This window comes from Salvelinus alpinus, chromosome 1, assembly GCF_045679555.1.
Source record: "Salvelinus alpinus chromosome 1, SLU_Salpinus.1, whole genome shotgun sequence".
Taxonomy (NCBI): Eukaryota; Metazoa; Chordata; class Actinopteri; order Salmoniformes; family Salmonidae; genus Salvelinus; species Salvelinus alpinus.
In genome coordinates this window covers 15,389,666-15,416,903 of record NC_092086.1, presented here as the reverse complement: position 1 = coordinate 15,416,903, position 27,238 = coordinate 15,389,666, and the positions used below count along the sequence as shown (strand labels likewise).

Genomic DNA, 27,238 nt, shown 5'->3' with positions numbered 1-27,238 from the left:
ACAACTGTGTATTACTGTGTACTACTGTGTATTACTGTGTATTACTGTCTACTACTGTGTATTACTGTCTACAACTGTGTATTACTGTGTATTACTGTCTACTATTGTCTACTACTGTGTATAACAAATAGAAGACCAAAACCTAATGAGACAAAAAAAACACACCAACTCCCTATACAGTACACACACACACACCATAAACTCACAATCCCTAAACACAAAAACACACACACAGGGAGACTCACGTGGCGAGGGTGCAGACGTTCCTCTGCCCGGCCACTAGGAGGCGTACAGTGGCGAAGGCTCTTTCCTGACTCATCACTCCAGACACCTCAAATGCAAATCGAAGTTTATTGTCATATGATAGGATACAGCCTAGTGTATACAGTACAATGTCATGCTACTTACAAGATCTCAGTACAGCAAGTAAACAAATATTTGAAATAGTATTGAATAAGAAGCATAATATATGAACATGCAGGGAACAAGAAAGAAAAGGCCAATAAGACAGACACCTGGGCTGGGAGGTAGCTGCTGGCTGCAGAGAACATCTTCCCTACATAGGATCCCCAAGTAGGACACTCCTCCTCTCCACTACACAGAGAGAGACAGGGAGATACACAGAGAGAGACGGGGAGATACACAGAGAGAGACGGGGAGATACACAGAGAGAGACAGGGTTAGAGAGACAGGGAGATACACAGAGAGAGACGGGGAGATACACAGAGAGAGACGGGGAGATACACAGAGAGAGACGGGGAGATACACAGAGAGAGACGGGGAGATACACAGAGAGAGACGGGGAGATACACAGAGAGACGGGGAGATACACAGAGAGAGACAGGGTTAGAGAGACAGGGAGATACACAGAGAGAGACGGGGAGATACACAGAGAGAGACGGGGAGATACACAGAGAGAGACGGGGAGATACACAGAGAGAGACGGGGAGATACACAGAGAGAGACGGGGAGATACACAGAGAGAGACGGGGAGATACACAGAGAGAGACAGGGTTAGAGAGACAGGGAGATACACAGAGAGAGACGGGGAGATACACAGAGAGAGACGGGGAGATACACAGAGAGAGACGGGGAGATACACAGAGAGAGACAGGGAGAGAGAAAGAGTGTGTGTGAGAGGGGGGATAGAGAGAGAGATGTATGTAGGCTTGCCAGGTTAGGGGTGACTCCTTCTATGTGTGTGTGTGTGTGTGTGTGTGTGTGTGTGTGTGTGTGTGTGTGTGTGTGTGTGTGTGTGTGTGTGTGTGTGTGTGTGTGTGTGTGTGTGTGTGTGTGTGTGTGTGTGTGTGTGTACCTGGGTCCGTGCTGTTCCAGTTTGAAGATGTGTACGGTCTCAGTGTTGCTGGAGGCACAGAGGAACTGGGCGTCAGGACTGAAGGACAGGGAACTGATATTGACGTACCTGCAGAGACACACACACACACACACACACACACACACACACACACAGGAAGTTATTATAAGTCTCTTCTACACTCATACTGTTAGTAAGAACTTAATTACACAAATGACGTTATCTAGCTATGAAAGAAGCATTTGAAACATTTCAGCTGACCTTTCCTTTGCTTTGTCTGTTCAATCACACTGTCATAATGAGAGATGTGTCATTATAAACCTGTCTTCAGTCTGTTCTAATGTCATAATGAGAGATGTGTCATTATAAACCTGTCTTCAGTCTGTTCTAATGTTGTCATAATGAGAGATGTGTCATTATAAACCTGTCTTCAGTCTGTTCTAATGTCATAATGAGAGATGTGTCATTATAAACCTGTCTTCAGTCTGTTCTAATGTTGTCATAATGAGAGATGTGTCATTATAAACCTGTCTTCAGTCTGTTCTAATGTTGTCATAATGAGAGATGTGTCATTATAAACCTGTCTTCAGTCTGTTCTAATGTTGTCATAATGAGAGATGTGTCATTATAAACCTGTCTTCAGTCTGTTCTAATGTTGTCATAATGAGAGATGTGTCATTATAAACCTGTCTTCAGTCTGTTCTAATGTTGTCATAATGAGAGATGTGTCATTATAAACCTGTCTTCAGTCTGTTCTAATGTTGTCATAATGAGAGATGTGTCATTATAAACCTGTCTTCAGTCTGTTCTAATGTTGTCATAATGAGAGATGTGTCATTATAAACCTGTCTTCAGTCTGTTCTAATGTTGTCATAATGAGAGATGTGTCATTATAAACCTGTCTTCAGTCTGTTGTAATGTTGTCATAATGAGAGATGTGTCATTATAAACCTGTCTTCAGTCTGTTCTAATGTTGTCATAATGAGAGATGTGTCATTATAAACCTGTCTTCAGTCTGTTCTAATGTTGTCATAATGAGAGATGTGTCATTATAAACCTGTCTTCAGTCTGTTCTAATGTTGTCATAATGAGAGATGTGTCATTATAAACCTGTCTTCAGTCTGTTCTAATGTTGTCATAATGAGAGATGTGTCATTATAAACCTGTCTTCAGTCTGTTCTAATGTTGTCATAATGAGAGATGTGTCATTATAAACCTGTCTTCAGTCTGTTGTAATGTTGTCATAATGTGAGATGTGTCATTATAAACCTGTCTTCAGTCTGTTCTAATGTTGTCATAATGAGAGATGTGTCATTATAAACCCGTCTTCAGTCTGTTCTAATGTTGTCATAATGAGAGATGTGTCATTATAAACCTGTCTTCAGTCTGTTCTAATGTTGTCATAATGAGAGATGTGTCATTATAAACCTGTCTTCAGTCTGTTCTAATGTTGTCATAATGAGAGATGTGTCATTATAAACCTGTCTTCAGTCTGTTCTAATGTTGTCATAATGAGAGATGTGTCATTATAAACCTGTCTTCAGTCTGTTCTAATGTTGTCATAATGAGAGATGTGTCATTATAAACCTGTCTTCAGTCTGTTCTAATGTTGTCATAATGAGAGATGTGTCATTATAAACCTGTCTTCAGTCTGTTCTAATGTTGTCATAATGAGAGATGTGTCATTATAAACCTGTCTTCAGTCTGTTCTAATGTCATAATGAGAGATGTGTCATTATAAACCTGTCTTCAGTCTGTTGTAATGTTGTCATAATGAGAGATGTGTCATTATAAACCTGTCTTCAGTCTGTTCTAATGTCATAATGAGAGATGTGTCATTATAAACCTGTCTTCAGTCTGTTCTAATGTTGTCATAATGAGAGATGTGTCATTATAAACCTGTCTTCAGTCTGTTCTAATGTTGTCATAATGAGAGATGTGTCATTATAAACCTGTCTTCAGTGTGTTCTAATGTTGTCATAATGAGAGACGTGTCATTATAAACCTGTCTTCAGTCTGTTCTAATGTCATAATGAGAGATGTGTCATTATAAACCTGTCTTCAGTCTGTTCTAATGTCATAATGAGAGATGTGTCATTATAAACCTGTCTTCAGTCTGTTCTAATGTCATAATGAGAGATGTGTCATTATAAACCTGTCTTCAGTCTGTTCTAATGTTGTCATAATGAGAGATGTGTCATTATAAACCTGTCTTCAGTCTGTTCTAATGTCATAATGAGAGATGTGTCATTATAAACCTGTCTTCAGTCTGTTCTAATGTCATAATGAGAGATGTGTCATTATAAACCTGTCTTCAGTCTGTTCTAATGTCATAATGAGAGATGTGTCATTATAAACCTGTCTTCAGTCTGTTCTAATGTTGTCATAATGAGAGATGTGTCATTATAAACCTGTCTTCAGTCTGTTCTAATGTTGTCATAATGAGAGATGTGTCATTATAAACCTGTCTTCAGTCTGTTCTAATGTTGTCATAATGAGAGATGTGTCATTATAAACCTGTCTTCAGTCTGTTCTAATGTCATAATGAGAGATGTGTCATTATAAACCTGTCTTCAGTCTGTTGTAATGTTGTCATAATGAGAGATGTGTCATTATAAACCTGTCTTCAGTCTGTTGTAATGTTGTCATAATGAGAGATGTGTCATTATAAACCTGTCTTCAGTCTGTTCTAATGTTGTCATAATGAGAGATGTGTCATTATAAACCTGTCTTCAGTCTGTTCTAATGTTGTCATGATGAGAGATGTGTCATTATAAACCTGTCTTCAGTCTGTTCTAATGTTGTCATGATGAGAGATGTGTCATTATAAACCTGTCTTCAGTCTGTTCTAATGTCATAATGAGAGATGTGTCATTATAAACCTGTCTTCAGTCTGTTCTAATGTCATAATGTGAGATGTGTCATTATAAACCTGTCTTCAGTCTGTTCTAATGTTGTCATAATGAGAGATGTGTCATTATAAACCTGTCTTCAGTCTGTTGTAATGTTGTCATAATGAGAGATGTGTCATTATAAACCTGTCTTCAGTCTGTTCTAATGTTGTCATAATGAGAGATGTGTCATTATAAACCTGTCTTCAGTCTGTTCTAATGTTGTCATAATGAGAGATGTGTCATTATAAACCTGTCTTCAGTCTGTTCTAATGTTGTCATAATGAGAGATGTGTCATTATAAACCTGTCTTCAGTCTGTTCTAATGTTGTCATAATGAGAGATGTGTCATTATAAACCTGTCTTCAGTCTGTTCTAATGTTGTCATAATGAGAGATGTGTCATTATAAACCTGTCTTCAGTCTGTTCTAATGTTGTCATAATGAGAGATGTGTCATTATAAACCCGTCTTCAGTCTGTTCTAATGTTGTCATAATGAGAGATGTGTCATTATAAACCTGTCTTCAGTCTGTTCTAATGTTGTCATAATGAGAGATGTGTCATTATAAACCTGTCTTCAGTCTGTTCTAATGTTGTCATAATGAGAGATGTGTCATTATAAACCTGTCTTCAGTCTGTTCTAATGTTGTCATAATGAGAGATGTGTCATTATAAACCTGTCTTCAGTCTGTTCTAATGTTGTCATAATGAGAGATGTGTCATTATAAACCTGTCTTCAGTCTGTTCTAATGTTGTCATAATGAGAGATGTGTCATTATAAACCTGTCTTCAGTCTGTTCTAATGTTGTCATAATGAGAGATGTGTCATTATAAACCTGTCTTCAGTCTGTTCTAATGTCATAATGAGAGATGTGTCATTATAAACCTGTCTTCAGTCTGTTGTAATGTTGTCATAATGAGAGATGTGTCATTATAAACCTGTCTTCAGTCTGTTCTAATGTCATAATGAGAGATGTGTCATTATAAACCTGTCTTCAGTCTGTTCTAATGTTGTCATAATGAGAGATGTGTCATTATAAACCTGTCTTCAGTCTGTTCTAATGTTGTCATAATGAGAGATGTGTCATTATAAACCTGTCTTCAGTGTGTTCTAATGTTGTCATAATGAGAGACGTGTCATTATAAACCTGTCTTCAGTGTGTTCTAATGTTGTCATAATGAGAGACGTGTCATTATAAACCTGTCTTCAGTCTGTTCTAATGTCATAATGAGAGATGTGTCATTATAAACCTGTCTTCAGTCTGTTCTAATGTCATAATGAGAGATGTGTCATTATAAACCTGTCTTCAGTCTGTTCTAATGTCATAATGAGAGATGTGTCATTATAAACCTGTCTTCAGTCTGTTCTAATGTCATAATGAGAGATGTGTCATTATAAACCTGTCTTCAGTCTGTTCTAATGTTGTCATAATGAGAGATGTGTCATTATAAACCTGTCTTCAGTCTGTTCTAATGTCATAATGAGAGATGTGTCATTATAAACCTGTCTTCAGTCTGTTCTAATGTCATAATGAGAGATGTGTCATTATAAACCTGTCTTCAGTCTGTTCTAATGTCATAATGAGAGATGTGTCATTATAAACCTGTCTTCAGTCTGTTCTAATGTTGTCATAATGAGAGATGTGTCATTATAAACCTGTCTTCAGTCTGTTCTAATGTTGTCATAATGAGAGATGTGTCATTATAAACCTGTCTTCAGTCTGTTCTAATGTTGTCATAATGAGAGATGTGTCATTATAAACCTGTCTTCAGTCTGTTCTAATGTTGTCATAATGAGAGATGTGTCATTATAAACCTGTCTTCAGTCTGTTCTAATGTTGTCATAATGAGAGATGTGTCATTATAAACCTGTCTTCAGTCTGTTCTAATGTTGTCATAATGAGAGATGTGTCATTATAAACCTGTCTTCAGTCTGTTCTAATGTTGTCATAATGAGAGATGTGTCATTATAAACCCGTCTTCAGTCTGTTCTAATGTTGTCATAATGAGAGATGTGTCATTATAAACCTGTCTTCAGTCTGTTCTAATGTTGTCATAATGAGAGATGTGTCATTATAAACCTGTCTTCAGTCTGTTCTAATGTTGTCATAATGAGAGATGTGTCATTATAAACCTGTCTTCAGTCTGTTCTAATGTTGTCATAATGAGAGATGTGTCATTATAAACCTGTCTTCAGTCTGTTCTAATGTTGTCATAATGAGAGATGTGTCATTATAAACCTGTCTTCAGTCTGTTCTAATGTTGTCATAATGAGAGATGTGTCATTATAAACCTGTCTTCAGTCTGTTCTAATGTTGTCATAATGAGAGATGTGTCATTATAAACCTGTCTTCAGTCTGTTCTAATGTCATAATGAGAGATGTGTCATTATAAACCTGTCTTCAGTCTGTTGTAATGTTGTCATAATGAGAGATGTGTCATTATAAACCTGTCTTCAGTCTGTTCTAATGTCATAATGAGAGATGTGTCATTATAAACCTGTCTTCAGTCTGTTCTAATGTTGTCATAATGAGAGATGTGTCATTATAAACCTGTCTTCAGTCTGTTCTAATGTTGTCATAATGAGAGATGTGTCATTATAAACCTGTCTTCAGTCTGTTCTAATGTTGTCATAATGAGAGACGTGTCATTATAAACCTGTCTTCAGTGTGTTCTAATGTTGTCATAATGAGAGACGTGTCATTATAAACCTGTCTTCAGTCTGTTCTAATGTCATAATGAGAGATGTGTCATTATAAACCTGTCTTCAGTCTGTTCTAATGTCATAATGAGAGATGTGTCATTATAAACCTGTCTTCAGTCTGTTCTAATGTCATAATGAGAGATGTGTCATTATAAACCTGTCTTCAGTCTGTTCTAATGTCATAATGAGAGATGTGTCATTATAAACCTGTCTTCAGTCTGTTCTAATGTTGTCATAATGAGAGATGTGTCATTATAAACCTGTCTTCAGTCTGTTCTAATGTCATAATGAGAGATGTGTCATTATAAACCTGTCTTCAGTCTGTTCTAATGTCATAATGAGAGATGTGTCATTATAAACCTGTCTTCAGTCTGTTCTAATGTTGTCATAATGAGAGATGTGTCATTATAAACCTGTCTTCAGTCTGTTCTAATGTTGTCATAATGAGAGATGTGTCATTATAAACCTGTCTTCAGTCTGTTCTAATGTTGTCATAATGAGAGATGTGTCATTATAAACCTGTCTTCAGTCTGTTCTAATGTTGTCATAATGAGAGATGTGTCATTATAAACCTGTCTTCAGTCTGTTCTAATGTCATAATGAGAGATGTGTCATTATAAACCTGTCTTCAGTCTGTTGTAATGTTGTCATAATGAGAGATGTGTCATTATAAACCTGTCTTCAGTCTGTTCTAATGTCATAATGAGAGATGTGTCATTATAAACCTGTCTTCAGTCTGTTCTAATGTTGTCATAATGAGAGATGTGTCATTATAAACCTGTCTTCAGTCTGTTCTAATGTTGTCATAATGAGAGATGTGTCATTATAAACCTGTCTTCAGTCTGTTCTAATGTTGTCATAATGAGAGACGTGTCATTATAAACCTGTCTTCAGTGTGTTCTAATGTTGTCATAATGAGAGACGTGTCATTATAAACCTGTCTTCAGTCTGTTCTAATGTCATAATGAGAGATGTGTCATTATAAACCTGTCTTCAGTCTGTTCTAATGTCATAATGAGAGATGTGTCATTATAAACCTGTCTTCAGTCTGTTCTAATGTCATAATGAGAGATGTGTCATTATAAACCTGTCTTCAGTCTGTTCTAATGTCATAATGAGAGATGTGTCATTATAAACCTGTCTTCAGTCTGTTCTAATGTTGTCATAATGAGAGATGTGTCATTATAAACCTGTCTTCAGTCTGTTCTAATGTCATAATGAGAGATGTGTCATTATAAACCTGTCTTCAGTCTGTTCTAATGTCATAATGAGAGATGTGTCATTATAAACCTGTCTTCAGTCTGTTCTAATGTCATAATGAGAGATGTGTCATTATAAACCTGTCTTCAGTCTGTTCTAATGTTGTCATAATGAGAGATGTGTCATTATAAACCTGTCTTCAGTCTGTTCTAATGTTGTCATAATGAGAGATGTGTCATTATAAACCTGTCTTCAGTCTGTTCTAATGTTGTCATAATGAGAGATGTGTCATTATAAACCTGTCTTCAGTCTGTTCTAATGTTGTCATAATGAGAGATGTGTCATTATAAACCTGTCTTCAGTCTGTTCTAATGTCATAATGAGAGATGTGTCATTATAAACCTGTCTTCAGTCTGTTGTAATGTTGTCATAATGAGAGATGTGTCATTATAAACCTGTCTTCAGTCTGTTGTAATGTTGTCATAATGAGAGATGTGTCATTATAAACCTGTCTTCAGTCTGTTCTAATGTTGTCATAATGAGAGATGTGTCATTATAAACCTGTCTTCAGTCTGTTCTAATGTTGTCATAATGAGAGATGTGTCATTATAAACCTGTCTTCAGTGTGTTCTAATGTTGTCATAATGAGAGACGTGTCATTATAAACCTGTCTTCAGTGTGTTCTAATGTTGTCATAATGAGAGACGTGTCATTATAAACCTGTCTTCAGTCTGTTCTAATGTTGTCATAATGAGAGATGTGTCATTATAAACCTGTCTTCAGTCTGTTCTAATGTTGTCATAATGAGAGATGTGTCATTATAAACCTGTCTTCAGTCTGTTCTAATGTTGTCATAATGAGAGATGTGTCATTATAAACCTGTCTTCAGTCTGTTCTAATGTTGTCATAATGAGAGATGTGTCATTATAAACCTGTCTTCAGTCTGTTCTAATGTTGTCATAATGAGAGATGTGTCATTATAAACCTGTCTTCAGTCTGTTCTAATGTCATAATGAGAGATGTGTCATTATAAACCTGTCTTCAGTCTGTTGTAATGTTGTCATAATGAGAGATGTGTCATTATAAACCTGTCTTCAGTCTGTTCTAATGTCATAATGAGAGATGTGTCATTATAAACCTGTCTTCAGTCTGTTCTAATGTTGTCATAATGAGAGATGTGTCATTATAAACCTGTCTTCAGTCTGTTCTAATGTTGTCATAATGAGAGATGTGTCATTATAAACCTGTCTTCAGTCTGTTCTAATGTTGTCATAATGAGAGATGTGTCATTATAAACCTGTCTTCAGTCTGTTGTAATGTTGTCATAATGAGAGATGTGTCATTATAAACCTGTCTTCAGTCTGTTCTAATGTCATAATGAGAGATGTGTCATTATAAACCTGTCTTCAGTCTGTTCTAATGTTGTCATAATGAGAGATGTGTCATTATAAACCTGTCTTCAGTCTGTTCTAATGTTGTCATAATGAGAGATGTGTCATTATAAACCTGTCTTCAGTCTGTTCTAATGTTGTCATAATGAGAGATGTGTCATTATAAACCTGTCTTCAGTCTGTTGTAATGTTGTCATAATGAGAGATGTGTCATTATAAACCTGTCTTCAGTCTGTTCTAATGTTGTCATAATGAGAGATGTGTCATTATAAACCTGTCTTCAGTCTGTTCTAATGTTGTCATAATGAGAGATGTGTCATTATAAACCTGTCTTCAGTCTGTTCTAATGTTGTCATAATGAGAGATGTGTCATTATAAACCTGTCTTCAGTCTGTTCTAATGTTGTCATAATGAGAGATGTGTCATTATAAACCCGTCTTCAGTCTGTTCTAATGTTGTCATAATGAGAGATGTGTCATTATAAACCTGTCTTCAGTCTGTTCTAATGTTGTCATAATGAGAGATGTGTCATTATAAACCTGTCTTCAGTCTGTTGTAATGTTGTCATAATGAGAGATGTGTCATTATAAACCTGTCTTCAGTCTGTTCTAATGTTGTCATAATGAGAGATGTGTCATTATAAACCTGTCTTCAGTCTGTTGTAATGTTGTCATAATGAGAGATGTGTCATTATAAACCTGTCTTCAGTCTGTTCTAATGTTGTCATAATGAGAGATGTGTCATTATAAACCTGTCTTCAGTCTGTTCTAATGTTGTCATAATGAGAGATGTGTCATTATAAACCTGTCTTCAGTCTGTTCTAATGTTGTCATAATGAGAGATGTGTCATTATAAACCTGTCTTCAGTCTGTTCTAATGTTGTCATAATGAGAGATGTGTCATTATAAACCTGTCTTCAGTCTGTTCTAATGTTGTCATAATGAGAGATGTGTCATTATAAACCTGTCTTCAGTCTGTTCTAATGTTGTCATAATGAGAGATGTGTCATTATAAACCTGTCTTCAGTCTGTTCTAATGTTGTCATAATGAGAGATGTGTCATTATAAACCTGTCTTCAGTCTGTTCTAATGTTGTCATAATGAGAGATGTGTCATTATAAACCTGTCTTCAGTCTGTTCTAATGTTGTCATAATGAGAGATGTGTCATTATAAACCTGTCTTCAGTCTGTTCTAATGTTGTCATAATGAGAGATGTGTCATTATAAACCTGTCTTCAGTCTGTTCTAATGTTGTCATAATGAGAGATGTGTCATTATAAACCTGTCTTCAGTCTGTTCTAATGTTGTCATAATGAGAGATGTGTCATTATAAACCTGTCTTCAGTCTGTTCTAATGTTGTCATAATGAGAGATGTGTCATTATAAACCTGTCTTCAGTCTGTTCTAATGTTGTCATAATGAGAGATGTGTCATTATAAACCTGTCTTCAGTCTGTTCTAATGTTGTCATAATGAGAGATGTGTCATTATAAACCTGTCTTCAGTCTGTTCTAATGTTGTCATAATGAGAGATGTGTCATTATAAACCTGTCTTCAGTCTGTTCTAATGTTGTCATAATGAGAGATGTGTCATTATAAACCTGTCTTCAGTCTGTTCTAATGTTGTCATAATGAGAGATGTGTCATTATAAACCTGTCTTCAGTCTGTTCTAATGTTGTCATAATGAGAGATGTGTCATTATAAACCTGTCTTCAGTCTGTTCTAATGTTGTCATAATGAGAGATGTGTCATTATAAACCTGTCTTCAGTCTGTTCTAATGTTGTCATAATGAGAGATGTGTCATTATAAACCTGTCTTCAGTCTGTTCTAATGTTGTCATAATGAGAGATGTGTCATTATAAACCTGTCTTCAGTCTGTTCTAATGTTGTCATAATGAGAGATGTGTCATTATAAACCTGTCTTCAGTCTGTTCTAATGTTGTCATAATGAGAGATGTGTCATTATAAACCTGTCTTCAGTCTGTTCTAATGTCATAATGAGAGATGTGTCATTATAAACCTGTCTTCAGTCTGTTGTAATGTTGTCATAATGAGAGATGTGTCATTATAAACCTGTCTTCAGTCTGTTGTAATGTTGTCATAATGAGAGATGTGTCATTATAAACCTGTCTTCAGTCTGTTCTAATGTTGTCATAATGAGAGATGTGTCATTATAAACCTGTCTTCAGTCTGTTCTAATGTTGTCATGATGAGAGATGTGTCATTATAAACCTGTCTTCAGTCTGTTCTAATGTCATAATGAGAGATGTGTCATTATAAACCTGTCTTCAGTATGTTCTAATGTCATAATGTGAGATGTGTCATTATAAACCTGTCTTCAGTCTGTTCTAATGTTGTCATAATGAGAGATGTGTCATTATAAACCTGTCTTCAGTCTGTTCTAATGTTGTCATAATGAGAGATGTGTCATTATAAACCTGTCTTCAGTCTGTTCTAATGTTGTCATAATGAGAGATGTGTCATTATAAACCTGTCTTCAGTCTGTTCTAATGTTGTCATAATGAGAGATGTGTCATTATAAACCTGTCTTCAGTCTGTTCTAATGTCATAATGAGAGATGTGTCATTATAAACCTGTCTTCAGTCTGTTGTAATGTTGTCATAATGAGAGATGTGTCATTATAAACCTGTCTTCAGTCTGTTGTAATGTTGTCATAATGAGAGATGTGTCATTATAAACCTGTCTTCAGTCTGTTCTAATGTTGTCATAATGAGAGATGTGTCATTATAAACCTGTCTTCAGTCTGTTCTAATGTTGTCATAATGAGAGATGTGTCATTATAAACCTGTCTTCAGTCTGTTCTAATGTTGTCATGATGAGAGATGTGTCATTATAAACCTGTCTTCAGTCTGTTCTAATGTCATAATGAGAGATGTGTCATTATAAACCTGTCTTCAGTCTGTTGTAATGTTGTAATAATGAGAGATGTGTCATTATAAACCTGTCTTCAGTCTGTTCTAATGTCATAATGAGAGATGTGTCATTATAAACCTGTCTTCAGTCTGTTGTAATGTTGTCATAATGAGAGATGTGTCATTATAAACCTGTCTTCAGTCTGTTGTAATGTTGTCATAATGAGAGATGTGTCATTATAAACCTGTCTTCAGTCTGTTCTAATGTTGTCATAATGAGAGATGTGTCATTATAAACCTGTCTTCAGTCTGTTCTAATGTCATAATGAGAGATGTGTCATTATAAACCTGTCTTCAGTCTGTTGTAATGTTGTCATAATGAGAGATGTGTCATTATAAACCTGTCTTCAGTCTGTTCTAATGTTGTCATAATGAGAGATGTGTCATTATAAACCTGTCTTCAGTCTGTTCTAATGTTGTCATAATGAGAGATGTGTCATTATAAACCTGTCTTCAGTCTGTTCTAATGTCATAATGAGAGATGTGTCATTATAAACCTGTCTTCAGTCTGTTCTAATGTTGTCATAATGAGAGATGTGTCATTATAAACCTGTCTTCAGTCTGTTCTAATGTTGTCATAATGAGAGATGTGTCATTATAAACCTGTCTTCAGTCTGTTCTAATGTTGTCATAATGAGAGATGTGTCATTATAAACCTGTCTTCAGTCTGTTCTAATGTTGTCATAATGAGAGATGTGTCATTATAAACCTGTCTTCAGTCTGTTGTAATGTTGTCATAATGAGAGATGTGTCATTATAAACCTGTCTTCAGTCTGTTGTAATGTTGTCATAATGAGAGATGTGTCATTATAAACCTGTCTTCAGTCTGTTCTAATGTTGTCATAATGAGAGATGTGTCATTATAAACCTGTCTTCAGTCTGTTGTAATGTTGTCATAATGAGAGATGTGTCATTATAAACCTGTCTTCAGTCTGTTCTAATGTTGTCATAATGAGAGATGTGTCATTATAAACCTGTCTTCAGTCTGTTCTAATGTTGTCATAATGAGAGATGTGTCATTATAAACCTGTCTTCAGTCTGTTCTAATGTTGTCATAATGAGAGATGTGTCATTATAAACCTGTCTTCAGTCTGTTCTAATGTCATAATGAGAGATGTGTCATTATAAACCTGTCTTCAGTCTGTTCTAATGTTGTCATAATGAGAGATGTGTCATTATAAACCTGTCTTCAGTCTGTTCTAATGTTGTCATAATGAGAGATGTGTCATTATAAACCTGTCTTCAGTCTGTTCTAATGTTGTCATAATGAGAGATGTGTCATTATAAACCCGTCTTCAGTCTGTTCTAATGTTGTCATAATGAGAGATGTGTCATTATAAACCTGTCTTCAGTCTGTTCTAATGTTGTCATAATGAGAGATGTGTCATTATAAACCTGTCTTCAGTCTGTTCTAATGTTGTCATAATGAGAGATGTGTCATTATAAACCTGTCTTCAGTCTGTTCTAATGTTGTCATAATGAGAGATGTGTCATTATAAACCTGTCTTCAGTCTGTTCTAATGTTGTCATAATGAGAGATGTGTCATTATAAACCTGTCTTCAGTCTGTTCTAATGTTGTCATAATGAGAGATGTGTCATTATAAACCTGTCTTCAGTCTGTTCTAATGTCATAATGAGAGATGTGTCATTATAAACCTGTCTTCAGTCTGTTCTAATGTTGTCATAATGAGAGATGTGTCATTATAAACCTGTCTTCAGTCTGTTCTAATGTTGTCATAATGAGAGATGTGTCATTATAAACCTGTCTTCAGTCTGTTGTAATGTTGTCATAATGAGAGATGTGTCATTATAAACCTGTCTTCAGTCTGTTCTAATGTCATAATGAGAGATGTGTCATTATAAACCTGTCTTCAGTCTGTTCTAATGTTGTCATAATGAGAGATGTGTCATTATAAACCTGTCTTCAGTCTGTTCTAATGTTGTCATAATGAGAGATGTGTCATTATAAACCTGTCTTCAGTCTGTTCTAATGTTGTCATAATGAGAGATGTGTCATTATAAACCTGTCTTCAGTCTGTTGTAATGTTGTCATAATGAGAGATGTGTCATTATAAACCTGTCTTCAGTCTGTTCTAATGTTGTCATAATGAGAGATGTGTCATTATAAACCTGTCTTCAGTCTGTTCTAATGTTGTCATAATGAGAGATGTGTCATTATAAACCTGTCTTCAGTCTGTTCTAATGTCATAATGAGAGATGTGTCATTATAAACCTGTCTTCAGTCTGTTCTAATGTTGTCATAATGAGAGATGTGTCATTATAAACCTGTCTTCAGTCTGTTCTAATGTTGTCATAATGAGAGATGTGTCATTATAAACCTGTCTTCAGTCTGTTCTAATGTTGTCATAATGAGAGATGTGTCATTATAAACCTGTCTTCAGTCTGTTCTAATGTTGTCATAATGAGAGATGTGTCATTATAAACCTGTCTTCAGTCTGTTCTAATGTCATAATGTGAGATGTGTCATTATAAACCTGTCTTCAGTCTGTTCTAATGTTGTCATAATGAGAGATGTGTCATTATAAACCTGTCTTCAGTCTGTTGTAATGTTGTCATAATGAGAGATGTGTCATTATAAACCTGTCTTCAGTCTGTTCTAATGTTGTCATAATGAGAGATGTGTCATTATAAACCTGTCTTCAGTCTGTTCTAATGTTGTCATAATGAGAGATGTGTCATTATAAACCTGTCTTCAGTCTGTTGTAATGTTGTCATAATGAGAGATGTGTCATTATAAACCTGTCTTCAGTCTGTTCTAATGTCATAATGAGAGATGTGTCATTATAAACCTGTCTTCAGTCTGTTCTAATGTCATAATGAGAGATGTGTCATTATAAACCTGTCTTCAGTCTGTTCTAATGTTGTCATAATGAGAGATGTGTCATTATAAACCCGTCTTCAGTCTGTTCTAATGTTGTCATAATGAGAGATGTGTCATTATAAACCTGTCTTCAGTCTGTTCTAATGTTGTCATAATGAGAGATGTGTCATTATAAACCTGTCTTCAGTCTGTTCTAATGTTGTCATAATGAGAGATGTGTCATTATAAACCTGTCTTCAGTCTGTTCTAATGTTGTCATAATGAGAGATGTGTCATTATAAACCTGTCTTCAGTCTGTTCTAATGTTGTCATAATGAGAGATGTGTCATTATAAACCTGTCTTCAGTCTGTTCTAATGTTGTCATAATGAGAGATGTGTCATTATAAACCTGTCTTCAGTCTGTTCTAATGTTGTCATAATGAGAGATGTGTCATTATAAACCTGTCTTCAGTCTGTTCTAATGTTGTCATAATGAGAGATGTGTCATTATAAACCTGTCTTCAGTCTGTTCTAATGTTGTCATAATGAGAGATGTGTCATTATAAACCTGTCTTCAGTCTGTTCTAATGTTGTCATAATGAGAGATGTGTCATTATAAACCTGTCTTCAGTCTGTTCTAATGTTGTCATAATGAGAGATGTGTCATTATAAACCTGTCTTCAGTCTGTTCTAATGTTGTCATAATGAGAGATGTGTCATTATAAACCTGTCTTCAGTCTGTTCTAATGTTGTCATAATGAGAGATGTGTCATTATAAACCTGTCTTCAGTCTGTTCTAATGTTGTCATAATGAGAGATGTGTCATTATAAACCTGTCTTCAGTCTGTTCTAATGTTGTCATAATGAGAGATGTGTCATTATAAACCTGTCTTCAGTCTGTTCTAATGTTGTCATAATGAGAGATGTGTCATTATAAACCTGTCTTCAGTCTGTTCTAATGTTGTCATAATGAGAGATGTGTCATTATAAACCTGTCTTCAGTCTGTTCTAATGTTGTCATAATGAGAGATGTGTCATTATAAACCTGTCTTCAGTCTGTTCTAATGTCATAATGAGAGATGTGTCATTATAAACCTGTCTTCAGTCTGTTGTAATGTTGTCATAATGAGAGATGTGTCATTATAAACCTGTCTTCAGTCTGTTGTAATGTTGTCATAATGAGAGATGTGTCATTATAAACCTGTCTTCAGTCTGTTCTAATGTTGTCATAATGAGAGATGTGTCATTATAAACCTGTCTTCAGTCTGTTCTAATGTTGTCATGATGAGAGATGTGTCATTATAAACCTGTCTTCAGTCTGTTCTAATGTCATAATGAGAGATGTGTCATTATAAACCTGTCTTCAGTCTGTTCTAATGTCATAATGTGAGATGTGTCATTATAAACCTGTCTTCAGTCTGTTCTAATGTTGTCATAATGAGAGATGTGTCATTATAAACCTGTCTTCAGTCTGTTGTAATGTTGTCATAATGAGAGATGTGTCATTATAAACCTGTCTTCAGTCTGTTCTAATGTTGTCATAATGAGAGATGTGTCATTATAAACCTGTCTTCAGTCTGTTCTAATGTTGTCATAATGAGAGATGTGTCATTATAAACCTGTCTTCAGTCTGTTGTAATGTTGTCATAATGAGAGATGTGTCATTATAAACCTGTCTTCAGTCTGTTCTAATGTCATAATGAGAGATGTGTCATTATAAACCTGTCTTCAGTCTGTTCTAATGTTGTCATAATGAGAGATGTGTCATTATAAACCTGTCTTCAGTCTGTTCTAATGTTGTCATAATGAGAGATGTGTCATTATAAACCTGTCTTCAGTCTGTTCTAATGTCATAATGAGAGATGTGTCATTATAAACCTGTCTTCAGTCTGTTCTAATGTTGTCATAATGAGAGATGTGTCATTATAAACCCGTCTTCAGTCTGTTCTAATGTTGTCATAATGAGAGATGTGTCATTATAAACCTGTCTTCAGTCTGTTCTAATGTTGTCATAATGAGAGATGTGTCATTATAAACCTGTCTTCAGTCTGTTCTAATGTTGTCATAATGAGAGATGTGTCATTATAAACCTGTCTTCAGTCTGTTCTAATGTTGTCATAATGAGAGATGTGTCATTATAAACCTGTCTTCAGTCTGTTCTAATGTTGTCATAATGAGAGATGTGTCATTATAAACCTGTCTTCAGTCTGTTCTAATGTTGTCATAATGAGAGATGTGTCATTATAAACCTGTCTTCAGTCTGTTCTAATGTTGTCATAATGAGAGATGTGTCATTATAAACCTGTCTTCAGTCTGTTCTAATGTTGTCATAATGAGAGATGTGTCATTATAAACCTGTCTTCAGTCTGTTCTAATGTTGTCATAATGAGAGATGTGTCATTATAAACCTGTCTTCAGTCTGTTCTAATGTTGTCATAATGAGAGATGTGTCATTATAAACCTGTCTTCAGTCTGTTCTAATGTTGTCATAATGAGAGATGTGTCATTATAAACCTGTCTTCAGTCTGTTCTAATGTTGTCATAATGAGAGATGTGTCATTATAAACCTGTCTTCAGTCTGTTCTAATGTTGTCATAATGAGAGATGTGTCATTATAAACCTGTCTTCAGTCTGTTCTAATGTTGTCATAATGAGAGATGTGTCATTATAAACCTGTCTTCAGTCTGTTCTAATGTTGTCATAATGAGAGATGTGTCATTATAAACCTGTCTTCAGTCTGTTCTAATGTTGTCATAATGAGAGATGTGTCATTATAAACCTGTCTTCAGTCTGTTCTAATGTTGTCATAATGAGAGATGTGTCATTATAAACCTGTCTTCAGTCTGTTCTAATGTTGTCATAATGAGAGATGTGTCATTATAAACCTGTCTTCAGTCTGTTCTAATGTCATAATGAGAGATGTGTCATTATAAACCTGTCTTCAGTCTGTTGTAATGTTGTCATAATGAGAGATGTGTCATTATAAACCTGTCTTCAGTCTGTTGTAATGTTGTCATAATGAGAGATGTGTCATTATAAACCTGTCTTCAGTCTGTTCTAATGTTGTCATAATGAGAGATGTGTCATTATAAACCTGTCTTCAGTCTGTTCTAATGTTGTCATAATGAGAGATGTGTCATTATAAACCTGTCTTCAGTCTGTTCTAATGTTGTCATGATGAGAGATGTGTCATTATAAACCTGTCTTCAGTCTGTTCTAATGTCATAATGAGAGATGTGTCATTATAAACCTGTCTTCAGTCTGTTGTAATGTTGTAATAATGAGAGATGTGTCATTATAAACCTGTCTTCAGTCTGTTCTAATGTCATAATGAGAGATGTGTCATTATAAACCTGTCTTCAGTCTGTTGTAATGTTGTCATAATGAGAGATGTGTCATTATAAACCTGTCTTCAGTCTGTTGTAATGTTGTCATAATGAGAGATGTGTCATTATAAACCTGTCTTCAGTCTGTTCTAATGTTGTCATAATGAGAGATGTGTCATTATAAACCTGTCTTCAGTCTGTTCTAATGTCATAATGAGAGATGTGTCATTATAAACCTGTCTTCAGTCTGTTGTAATGTTGTCATAATGAGAGATGTGTCATTATAAACCTGTCTTCAGTCTGTTCTAATGTTGTCATAATGAGAGATGTGTCATTATAAACCTGTCTTCAGTCTGTTCTAATGTTGTCATAATGAGAGATGTGTCATTATAAACCTGTCTTCAGTCTGTTCTAATGTCATAATGAGAGATGTGTCATTATAAACCTGTCTTCAGTCTGTTCTAATGTTGTCATAATGAGAGATGTGTCATTATAAACCTGTCTTCAGTCTGTTCTAATGTTGTCATAATGAGAGATGTGTCATTATAAACCTGTCTTCAGTCTGTTCTAATGTTGTCATAATGAGAGATGTGTCATTATAAACCTGTCTTCAGTCTGTTCTAATGTTGTCATAATGAGAGATGTGTCATTATAAACCTGTCTTCAGTCTGTTCTAATGTTGTCATAATGAGAGATGTGTCATTATAAACCTGTCTTCAGTCTGTTCTAATGTTGTCATAATGAGAGATGTGTCATTATAAACCTGTCTTCAGTCTGTTCTAATGTTGTCATAATGAGAGATGTGTCATTATAAACCTGTCTTCAGTCTGTTCTAATGTTGTCATAATGAGAGATGTGTCATTATAAACCTGTCTTCAGTCTGTTCTAATGTTGTCATAATGAGAGATGTGTCATTATAAACCTGTCTTCAGTCTGTTCTAATGTTGTCATAATGAGAGATGTGTCATTATAAACCTGTCTTCAGTCTGTTCTAATGTTGTCATAATGAGAGATGTGTCATTATAAACCTGTCTTCAGTCTGTTCTAATGTTGTCATAATGAGAGATGTGTCATTATAAACCTGTCTTCAGTCTGTTCTAATGTTGTCATAATGAGAGATGTGTCATTATAAACCTGTCTTCAGTCTGTTCTAATGTTGTCATAATGAGAGATGTGTCATTATAAACCTGTCTTCAGTCTGTTCTAATGTCATAATGAGAGATGTGTCATTATAAACCTGTCTTCAGTCTGTTCTAATGTTGTCATAATGAGAGATGTGTCATTATAAACCTGTCTTCAGTCTGTTCTAATGTTGTCATAATGAGAGATGTGTCATTATAAACCTGTCTTCAGTCTGTTGTAATGTTGTCATAATGAGAGATGTGTCATTATAAACCTGTCTTCAGTCTGTTGTAATGTTGTCATAATGAGAGATGTGTCATTATAAACCTGTCTTCAGTCTGTTCTAATGTTGTCATAATGAGAGATGTGTCATTATAAACCTGTCTTCAGTCTGTTGTAATGTTGTCATAATGAGAGATGTGTCATTATAAACCTGTCTTCAGTCTGTTCTAATGTTGTCATAATGAGAGATGTGTCATTATAAACCTGTCTTCAGTCTGTTCTAATGTTGTCATAATGAGAGATGTGTCATTATAAACCTGTCTTCAGTCTGTTCTAATGTTGTCATAATGAGAGATGTGTCATTATAAACCTGTCTTCAGTCTGTTCTAATGTCATAATGAGAGATGTGTCATTATAAACCTGTCTTCAGTCTGTTCTAATGTTGTCATAATGAGAGATGTGTCATTATAAACCTGTCTTCAGTCTGTTCTAATGTTGTCATAATGAGAGATGTGTCATTATAAACCTGTCTTCAGTCTGTTCTAATGTTGTCATAATGAGAGATGTGTCATTATAAACCCGTCTTCAGTCTGTTCTAATGTTGTCATAATGAGAGATGTGTCATTATAAACCTGTCTTCAGTCTGTTCTAATGTTGTCATAATGAGAGATGTGTCATTATAAACCTGTCTTCAGTCTGTTCTAATGTTGTCATAATGAGAGATGTGTCATTATAAACCTGTCTTCAGTCTGTTCTAATGTTGTCATAATGAGAGATGTGTCATTATAAACCTGTCTTCAGTCTGTTCTAATGTTGTCATAATGAGAGATGTGTCATTATAAACCTGTCTTCAGTCTGTTCTAATGTTGTCATAATGAGAGATGTGTCATTATAAACCTGTCTTCAGTCTGTTCTAATGTTGTCATAATGAGAGATGTGTCATTATAAACCTGTCTTCAGTCTGTTCTAATGTTGTCATAATGAGAGATGTGTCATTATAAACCTGTCTTCAGTCTGTTCTAATGTTGTCATAATGAGAGATGTGTCATTATAAACCTGTCTTCAGTCTGTTCTAATGTTGTCATAATGAGAGATGTGTCATTATAAACCTGTCTTCAGTCTGTTCTAATGTTGTCATAATGAGAGATGTGTCATTATAAACCTGTCTTCAGTCTGTTCTAATGTTGTCATAATGAGAGATGTGTCATTATAAACCTGTCTTCAGTCTGTTCTAATGTTGTCATAATGAGAGATGTGTCATTATAAACCTGTCTTCAGTCTGTTCTAATGTCATAATGAGAGATGTGTCATTATAAACCTGTCTTCAGTCTGTTGTAATGTTGTCATAATGAGAGATGTGTCATTATAAACCTGTCTTCAGTCTGTTGTAATGTTGTCATAATGAGAGATGTGTCATTATAAACCTGTCTTCAGTCTGTTCTAATGTTGTCATAATGAGAGATGTGTCATTATAAACCTGTCTTCAGTCTGTTCTAATGTTGTCATAATGAGAGATGTGTCATTATAAACCTGTCTTCAGTCTGTTCTAATGTTGTCATGATGAGAGATGTGTCATTATAAACCTGTCTTCAGTCTGTTCTAATGTCATAATGAGAGATGTGTCATTATAAACCTGTCTTCAGTCTGTTGTAATGTTGTAATAATGAGAGATGTGTCATTATAAACCTGTCTTCAGTCTGTTCTAATGTCATAATGAGAGATGTGTCATTATAAACCTGTCTTCAGTCTGTTGTAATGTTGTCATAATGAGAGATGTGTCATTATAAACCTGTCTTCAGTCTGTTGTAATGTTGTCATAATGAGAGATGTGTCATTATAAACCTGTCTTCAGTCTGTTCTAATGTTGTCATAATGAGAGATGTGTCATTATAAACCTGTCTTCAGTCTGTTCTAATGTCATAATGAGAGATGTGTCATTATAAACCTGTCTTCAGTCTGTTGTAATGTTGTCATAATGAGAGATGTGTCATTATAAACCTGTCTTCAGTCTGTTCTAATGTTGTCATAATGAGAGATGTGTCATTATAAACCTGTCTTCAGTCTGTTCTAATGTTGTCATAATGAGAGATGTGTCATTATAAACCTGTCTTCAGTCTGTTCTAATGTCATAATGAGAGATGTGTCATTATAAACCTGTCTTCAGTCTGTTCTAATGTTGTCATAATGAGAGATGTGTCATTATAAACCTGTCTTCAGTCTGTTCTAATGTTGTCATAATGAGAGATGTGTCATTATAAACCTGTCTTCAGTCTGTTCTAATGTTGTCATAATGAGAGATGTGTCATTATAAACCTGTCTTCAGTCTGTTCTAATGTTGTCATAATGAGAGATGTGTCATTATAAACCTGTCTTCAGTCTGTTCTAATGTTGTCATAATGAGAGATGTGTCATTATAAACCTGTCTTCAGTCTGTTCTAATGTTGTCATAATGAGAGATGTGTCATTATAAACCTGTCTTCAGTCTGTTCTAATGTTGTCATAATGAGAGATGTGTCATTATAAACCTGTCTTCAGTCTGTTCTAATGTTGTCATAATGAGAGATGTGTCATTATAAACCTGTCTTCAGTCTGTTCTAATGTTGTCATAATGAGAGATGTGTCATTATAAACCTGTCTTCAGTCTGTTCTAATGTTGTCATAATGAGAGATGTGTCATTATAAACCTGTCTTCAGTCTGTTCTAATGTTGTCATAATGAGAGATGTGTCATTATAAACCTGTCTTCAGTCTGTTCTAATGTTGTCATAATGAGAGATGTGTCATTATAAACCTGTCTTCAGTCTGTTCTAATGTTGTCATAATGAGAGATGTGTCATTATAAACCTGTCTTCAGTCTGTTCTAATGTTGTCATAATGAGAGATGTGTCATTATAAACCTGTCTTCAGTCTGTTCTAATGTCATAATGAGAGATGTGTCATTATAAACCTGTCTTCAGTCTGTTCTAATGTTGTCATAATGAGAGATGTGTCATTATAAACCTGTCTTCAGTCTGTTCTAATGTTGTCATAATGAGAGATGTGTCATTATAAACCTGTCTTCAGTCTGTTGTAATGTTGTCATAATGAGAGATGTGTCATTATAAACCTGTCTTCAGTCTGTTGTAATGTTGTCATAATGAGAGATGTGTCATTATAAACCTGTCTTCAGTCTGTTCTAATGTTGTCATAATGAGAGATGTGTCATTATAAACCTGTCTTCAGTCTGTTGTAATGTTGTCATAATGAGAGATGTGTCATTATAAACCTGTCTTCAGTCTGTTCTAATGTTGTCATAATGAGAGATGTGTCATTATAAACCTGTCTTCAGTCTGTTCTAATGTTGTCATAATGAGAGATGTGTCATTATAAACCTGTCTTCAGTCTGTTCTAATGTTGTCATAATGAGAGATGTGTCATTATAAACCTGTCTTCAGTCTGTTCTAATGTCATAATGAGAGATGTGTCATTATAAACCTGTCTTCAGTCTGTTCTAATGTTGTCATAATGAGAGATGTGTCATTATAAACCTGTCTTCAGTCTGTTCTAATGTTGTCATAATGAGAGATGTGTCATTATAAACCTGTCTTCAGTCTGTTCTAATGTTGTCATAATGAGAGATGTGTCATTATAAACCCGTCTTCAGTCTGTTCTAATGTTGTCATAATGAGAGATGTGTCATTATAAACCTGTCTTCAGTCTGTTCTAATGTTGTCATAATGAGAGATGTGTCATTATAAACCTGTCTTCAGTCTGTTCTAATGTTGTCATAATGAGAGATGTGTCATTATAAACCTGTCTTCAGTCTGTTCTAATGTTGTCATAATGAGAGATGTGTCATTATAAACCTGTCTTCAGTCTGTTCTAATGTTGTCATAATGAGAGATGTGTCATTATAAACCTGTCTTCAGTCTGTTCTAATGTTGTCATAATGAGAGATGTGTCATTATAAACCTGTTTTCAGTCTGTTCTAATGTTGTCATAATGAGAGATGTGTCATTATAAACCTGTCTTCAGTCTGTTCTAATGTTGTCATAATGAGAGATGTGTCATTATAAACCTGTCTTCAGTCTGTTCTAATGTTGTCATAATGAGAGATGTGTCATTATAAACCTGTCTTCAGTCTGTTCTAATGTTGTCATAATGAGAGATGTGTCATTATAAACCTGTCTTCAGTCTGTTCTAATGTTGTCATAATGAGAGATGTGTCATTATAAACCTGTCTTCAGTCTGTTCTAATGTTGTCATAATGAGAGATGTGTCATTATAAACCTGTCTTCAGTCTGTTCTAATGTTGTCATAATGAGAGATGTGTCATTATAAACCTGTCTTCAGTCTGTTCTAATGTCATAATGAGAGATGTGTCATTATAAACCTGTCTTCAGTCTGTTCTAATGTTGTCATAATGAGAGATGTGTCATTATAAACCTGTCTTCAGTCTGTTCTAATGTTGTCATAATGAGAGATGTGTCATTATAAACCTGTCTTCAGTCTGTTCTAATGTTGTCATAATGAGAGATGTGTCATTATAAACCTGTCTTCAGTCTGTTCTAATGTTGTCATAATGAGAGATGTGTCATTATAAACCTGTCTTCAGTCTGTTCTAATGTTGTCATAATGAGAGATGTGTCATTATAAACCTGTCTTCAGTCTGTTCTAATGTTGTCATAATGAGAGATGTGTCATTATAAACCTGTCTTCAGTCTGTTCTAATGTTGTCATAATGAGAGATGTGTCATTATAAACCTGTCTTCAGTCTGTTCTAATGTTGTCATAATGAGAGATGTGTCATTATAAACCTGTCTTCAGTCTGTTCTAATGTTGTCATAATGAGAGATGTGTCATTATAAACCTGTCTTCAGTCTGTTCTAATGTTGTCATAATGAGAGATGTGTCATTATAAACCTGTCTTCAGTCTGTTCTAATGTTGTCATAATGAGAGATGTGTCATTATAAACCTGTCTTCAGTCTGTTCTAATGTCATAATGAGAGATGTGTCATTATAAACCTGTCTTCAGTCTGTTCTAATGTTGTCATAATGAGAGATGTGTCATTATAAACCTGTCTTCAGTCTGTTCTAATGTTGTCATAATGAGAGATGTGTCATTATAAACCTGTCTTCAGTCTGTTGTAATGTTGTCATAATGAGAGATGTGTCATTATAAACCTGTCTTCAGTCTGTTGTAATGTTGTCATAATGAGAGATGTGTCATTATAAACCTGTCTTCAGTCTGTTCTAATGTTGTCATAATGAGAGATGTGTCATTATAAACCTGTCTTCAGTCTGTTGTAATGTTGTCATAATGAGAGATGTGTCATTATAAACCTGTCTTCAGTCTGTTCTAATGTTGTCATAATGAGAGATGTGTCATTATAAACCTGTCTTCAGTCTGTTCTAATGTTGTCATAATGAGAGATGTGTCATTATAAACCTGTCTTCAGTCTGTTCTAATGTTGTCATAATGAGAGATGTGTCATTATAAACCTGTCTTCAGTCTGTTCTAATGTCATAATGAGAGATGTGTCATTATAAACCTGTCTTCAGTCTGTTCTAATGTTGTCATAATGAGAGATGTGTCATTATAAACCTGTCTTCAGTCTGTTCTAATGTTGTCATAATGAGAGATGTGTCATTATAAACCTGTCTTCAGTCTGTTCTAATGTTGTCATAATGAGAGATGTGTCATTATAAACCCGTCTTCAGTCTGTTCTAATGTTGTCATAATGAGAGATGTGTCATTATAAACCTGTCTTCAGTCTGTTCTAATGTTGTCATAATGAGAGATGTGTCATTATAAACCTGTCTTCAGTCTGTTCTAATGTTGTCATAATGAGAGATGTGTCATTATAAACCTGTCTTCAGTCTGTTCTAATGTTGTCATAATGAGAGATGTGTCATTATAAACCTGTCTTCAGTCTGTTCTAATGTTGTCATAATGAGAGATGTGTCATTATAAACCTGTCTTCAGTCTGTTCTAATGTTGTCATGATGAGAGATGTGTCATTATAAACCTGTCTTCAGTCTGTTCTAATGTCATAATGAGAGATGTGTCATTATAAACCTGTCTTCAGTCTGTTGTAATGTTGTAATAATGAGAGATGTGTCATTATAAACCTGTCTTCAGTCTGTTCTAATGTCATAATGAGAGATGTGTCATTATAAACCTGTCTTCAGTCTGTTGTAATGTTGTCATAATGAGAGATGTGTCATTATAAACCTGTCTTCAGTCTGTTGTAATGTTGTCATAATGAGAGATGTGTCATTATAAACCTGTCTTCAGTCTGTTCTAATGTTGTCATAATGAGAGATGTGTCATTATAAACCTGTCTTCAGTCTGTTCTAATGTCATAATGAGAGATGTGTCATTATAAACCTGTCTTCAGTCTGTTGTAATGTTGTCATAATGAGAGATGTGTCATTATAAACCTGTCTTCAGTCTGTTCTAATGTTGTCATAATGAGAGATGTGTCATTATAAACCTGTCTTCAGTCTGTTCTAATGTTGTCATAATGAGAGATGTGTCATTATAAACCTGTCTTCAGTCTGTTCTAATGTTGTCATAATGAGAGATGTGTCATTATAAACCTGTCTTCAGTCTGTTCTAATGTTGTCATAATGAGAGATGTGTCATTATAAACCTGTCTTCAGTCTGTTCTAATGTTGTCATAATGAGAGATGTGTCATTATAAACCTGTCTTCAGTCTGTTCTAATGTTGTCATAATGAGAGATGTGTCATTATAAACCCGTCTTCAGTCTGTTCTAATGTTGTCATAATGAGAGATGTGTCATTATAAACCTGTCTTCAGTCTGTTGTAATGTTGTCATAATGAGAGATGTGTCATTATAAACCTGTCTTCAGTCTGTTGTAATGTTGTCATAATGAGAGATGTGTCATTATAAACCTGTCTTCAGTCTGTTCTAATGTTGTCATAATGAGAGATGTGTCATTATAAACCTGTCTTCAGTCTGTTCTAATGTTGTCATAATGAGAGATGTGTCATTATAAACCTGTCTTCAGTCTGTTCTAATGTTGTCATGATGAGAGATGTGTCATTATAAACCTGTCTTCAGTCTGTTCTAATGTCATAATGAGAGATGTGTCATTATAAACCTGTCTTCAGTCTGTTGTAATGTTGTAATAATGAGAGATGTGTCATTATAAACCTGTCTTCAGTCTGTTCTAATGTCATAATGAGAGATGTGTCATTATAAACCTGTCTTCAGTCTGTTGTAATGTTGTCATAATGAGAGATGTGTCATTATAAACCTGTCTTCAGTCTGTTGTAATGTTGTCATAATGAGAGATGTGTCAT

At 34.8% G+C, this 27,238-nt stretch overlaps 1 protein-coding gene across 1 annotated transcript in view; it reads right to left on the bottom strand.

The window, feature by feature from the left end:
- Window positions 1-27,238, bottom strand: part of wipi1 (WD repeat domain, phosphoinositide interacting 1) — a 59,528-nt gene that overhangs the window by 5,661 nt on the left and 26,629 nt on the right. The window contains exons 8-10 of the mRNA XM_071392360.1: window positions 1,316-1,423; window positions 516-594; window positions 246-331 (exon numbers count right to left, since the gene is read on the bottom strand). Of these exons, the coding sequence (XP_071248461.1) occupies window positions 246-331; window positions 516-594; window positions 1,316-1,423 (273 nt within the window). The remainder of the gene's footprint in view (window positions 1-245; window positions 332-515; window positions 595-1,315; window positions 1,424-27,238) is intronic.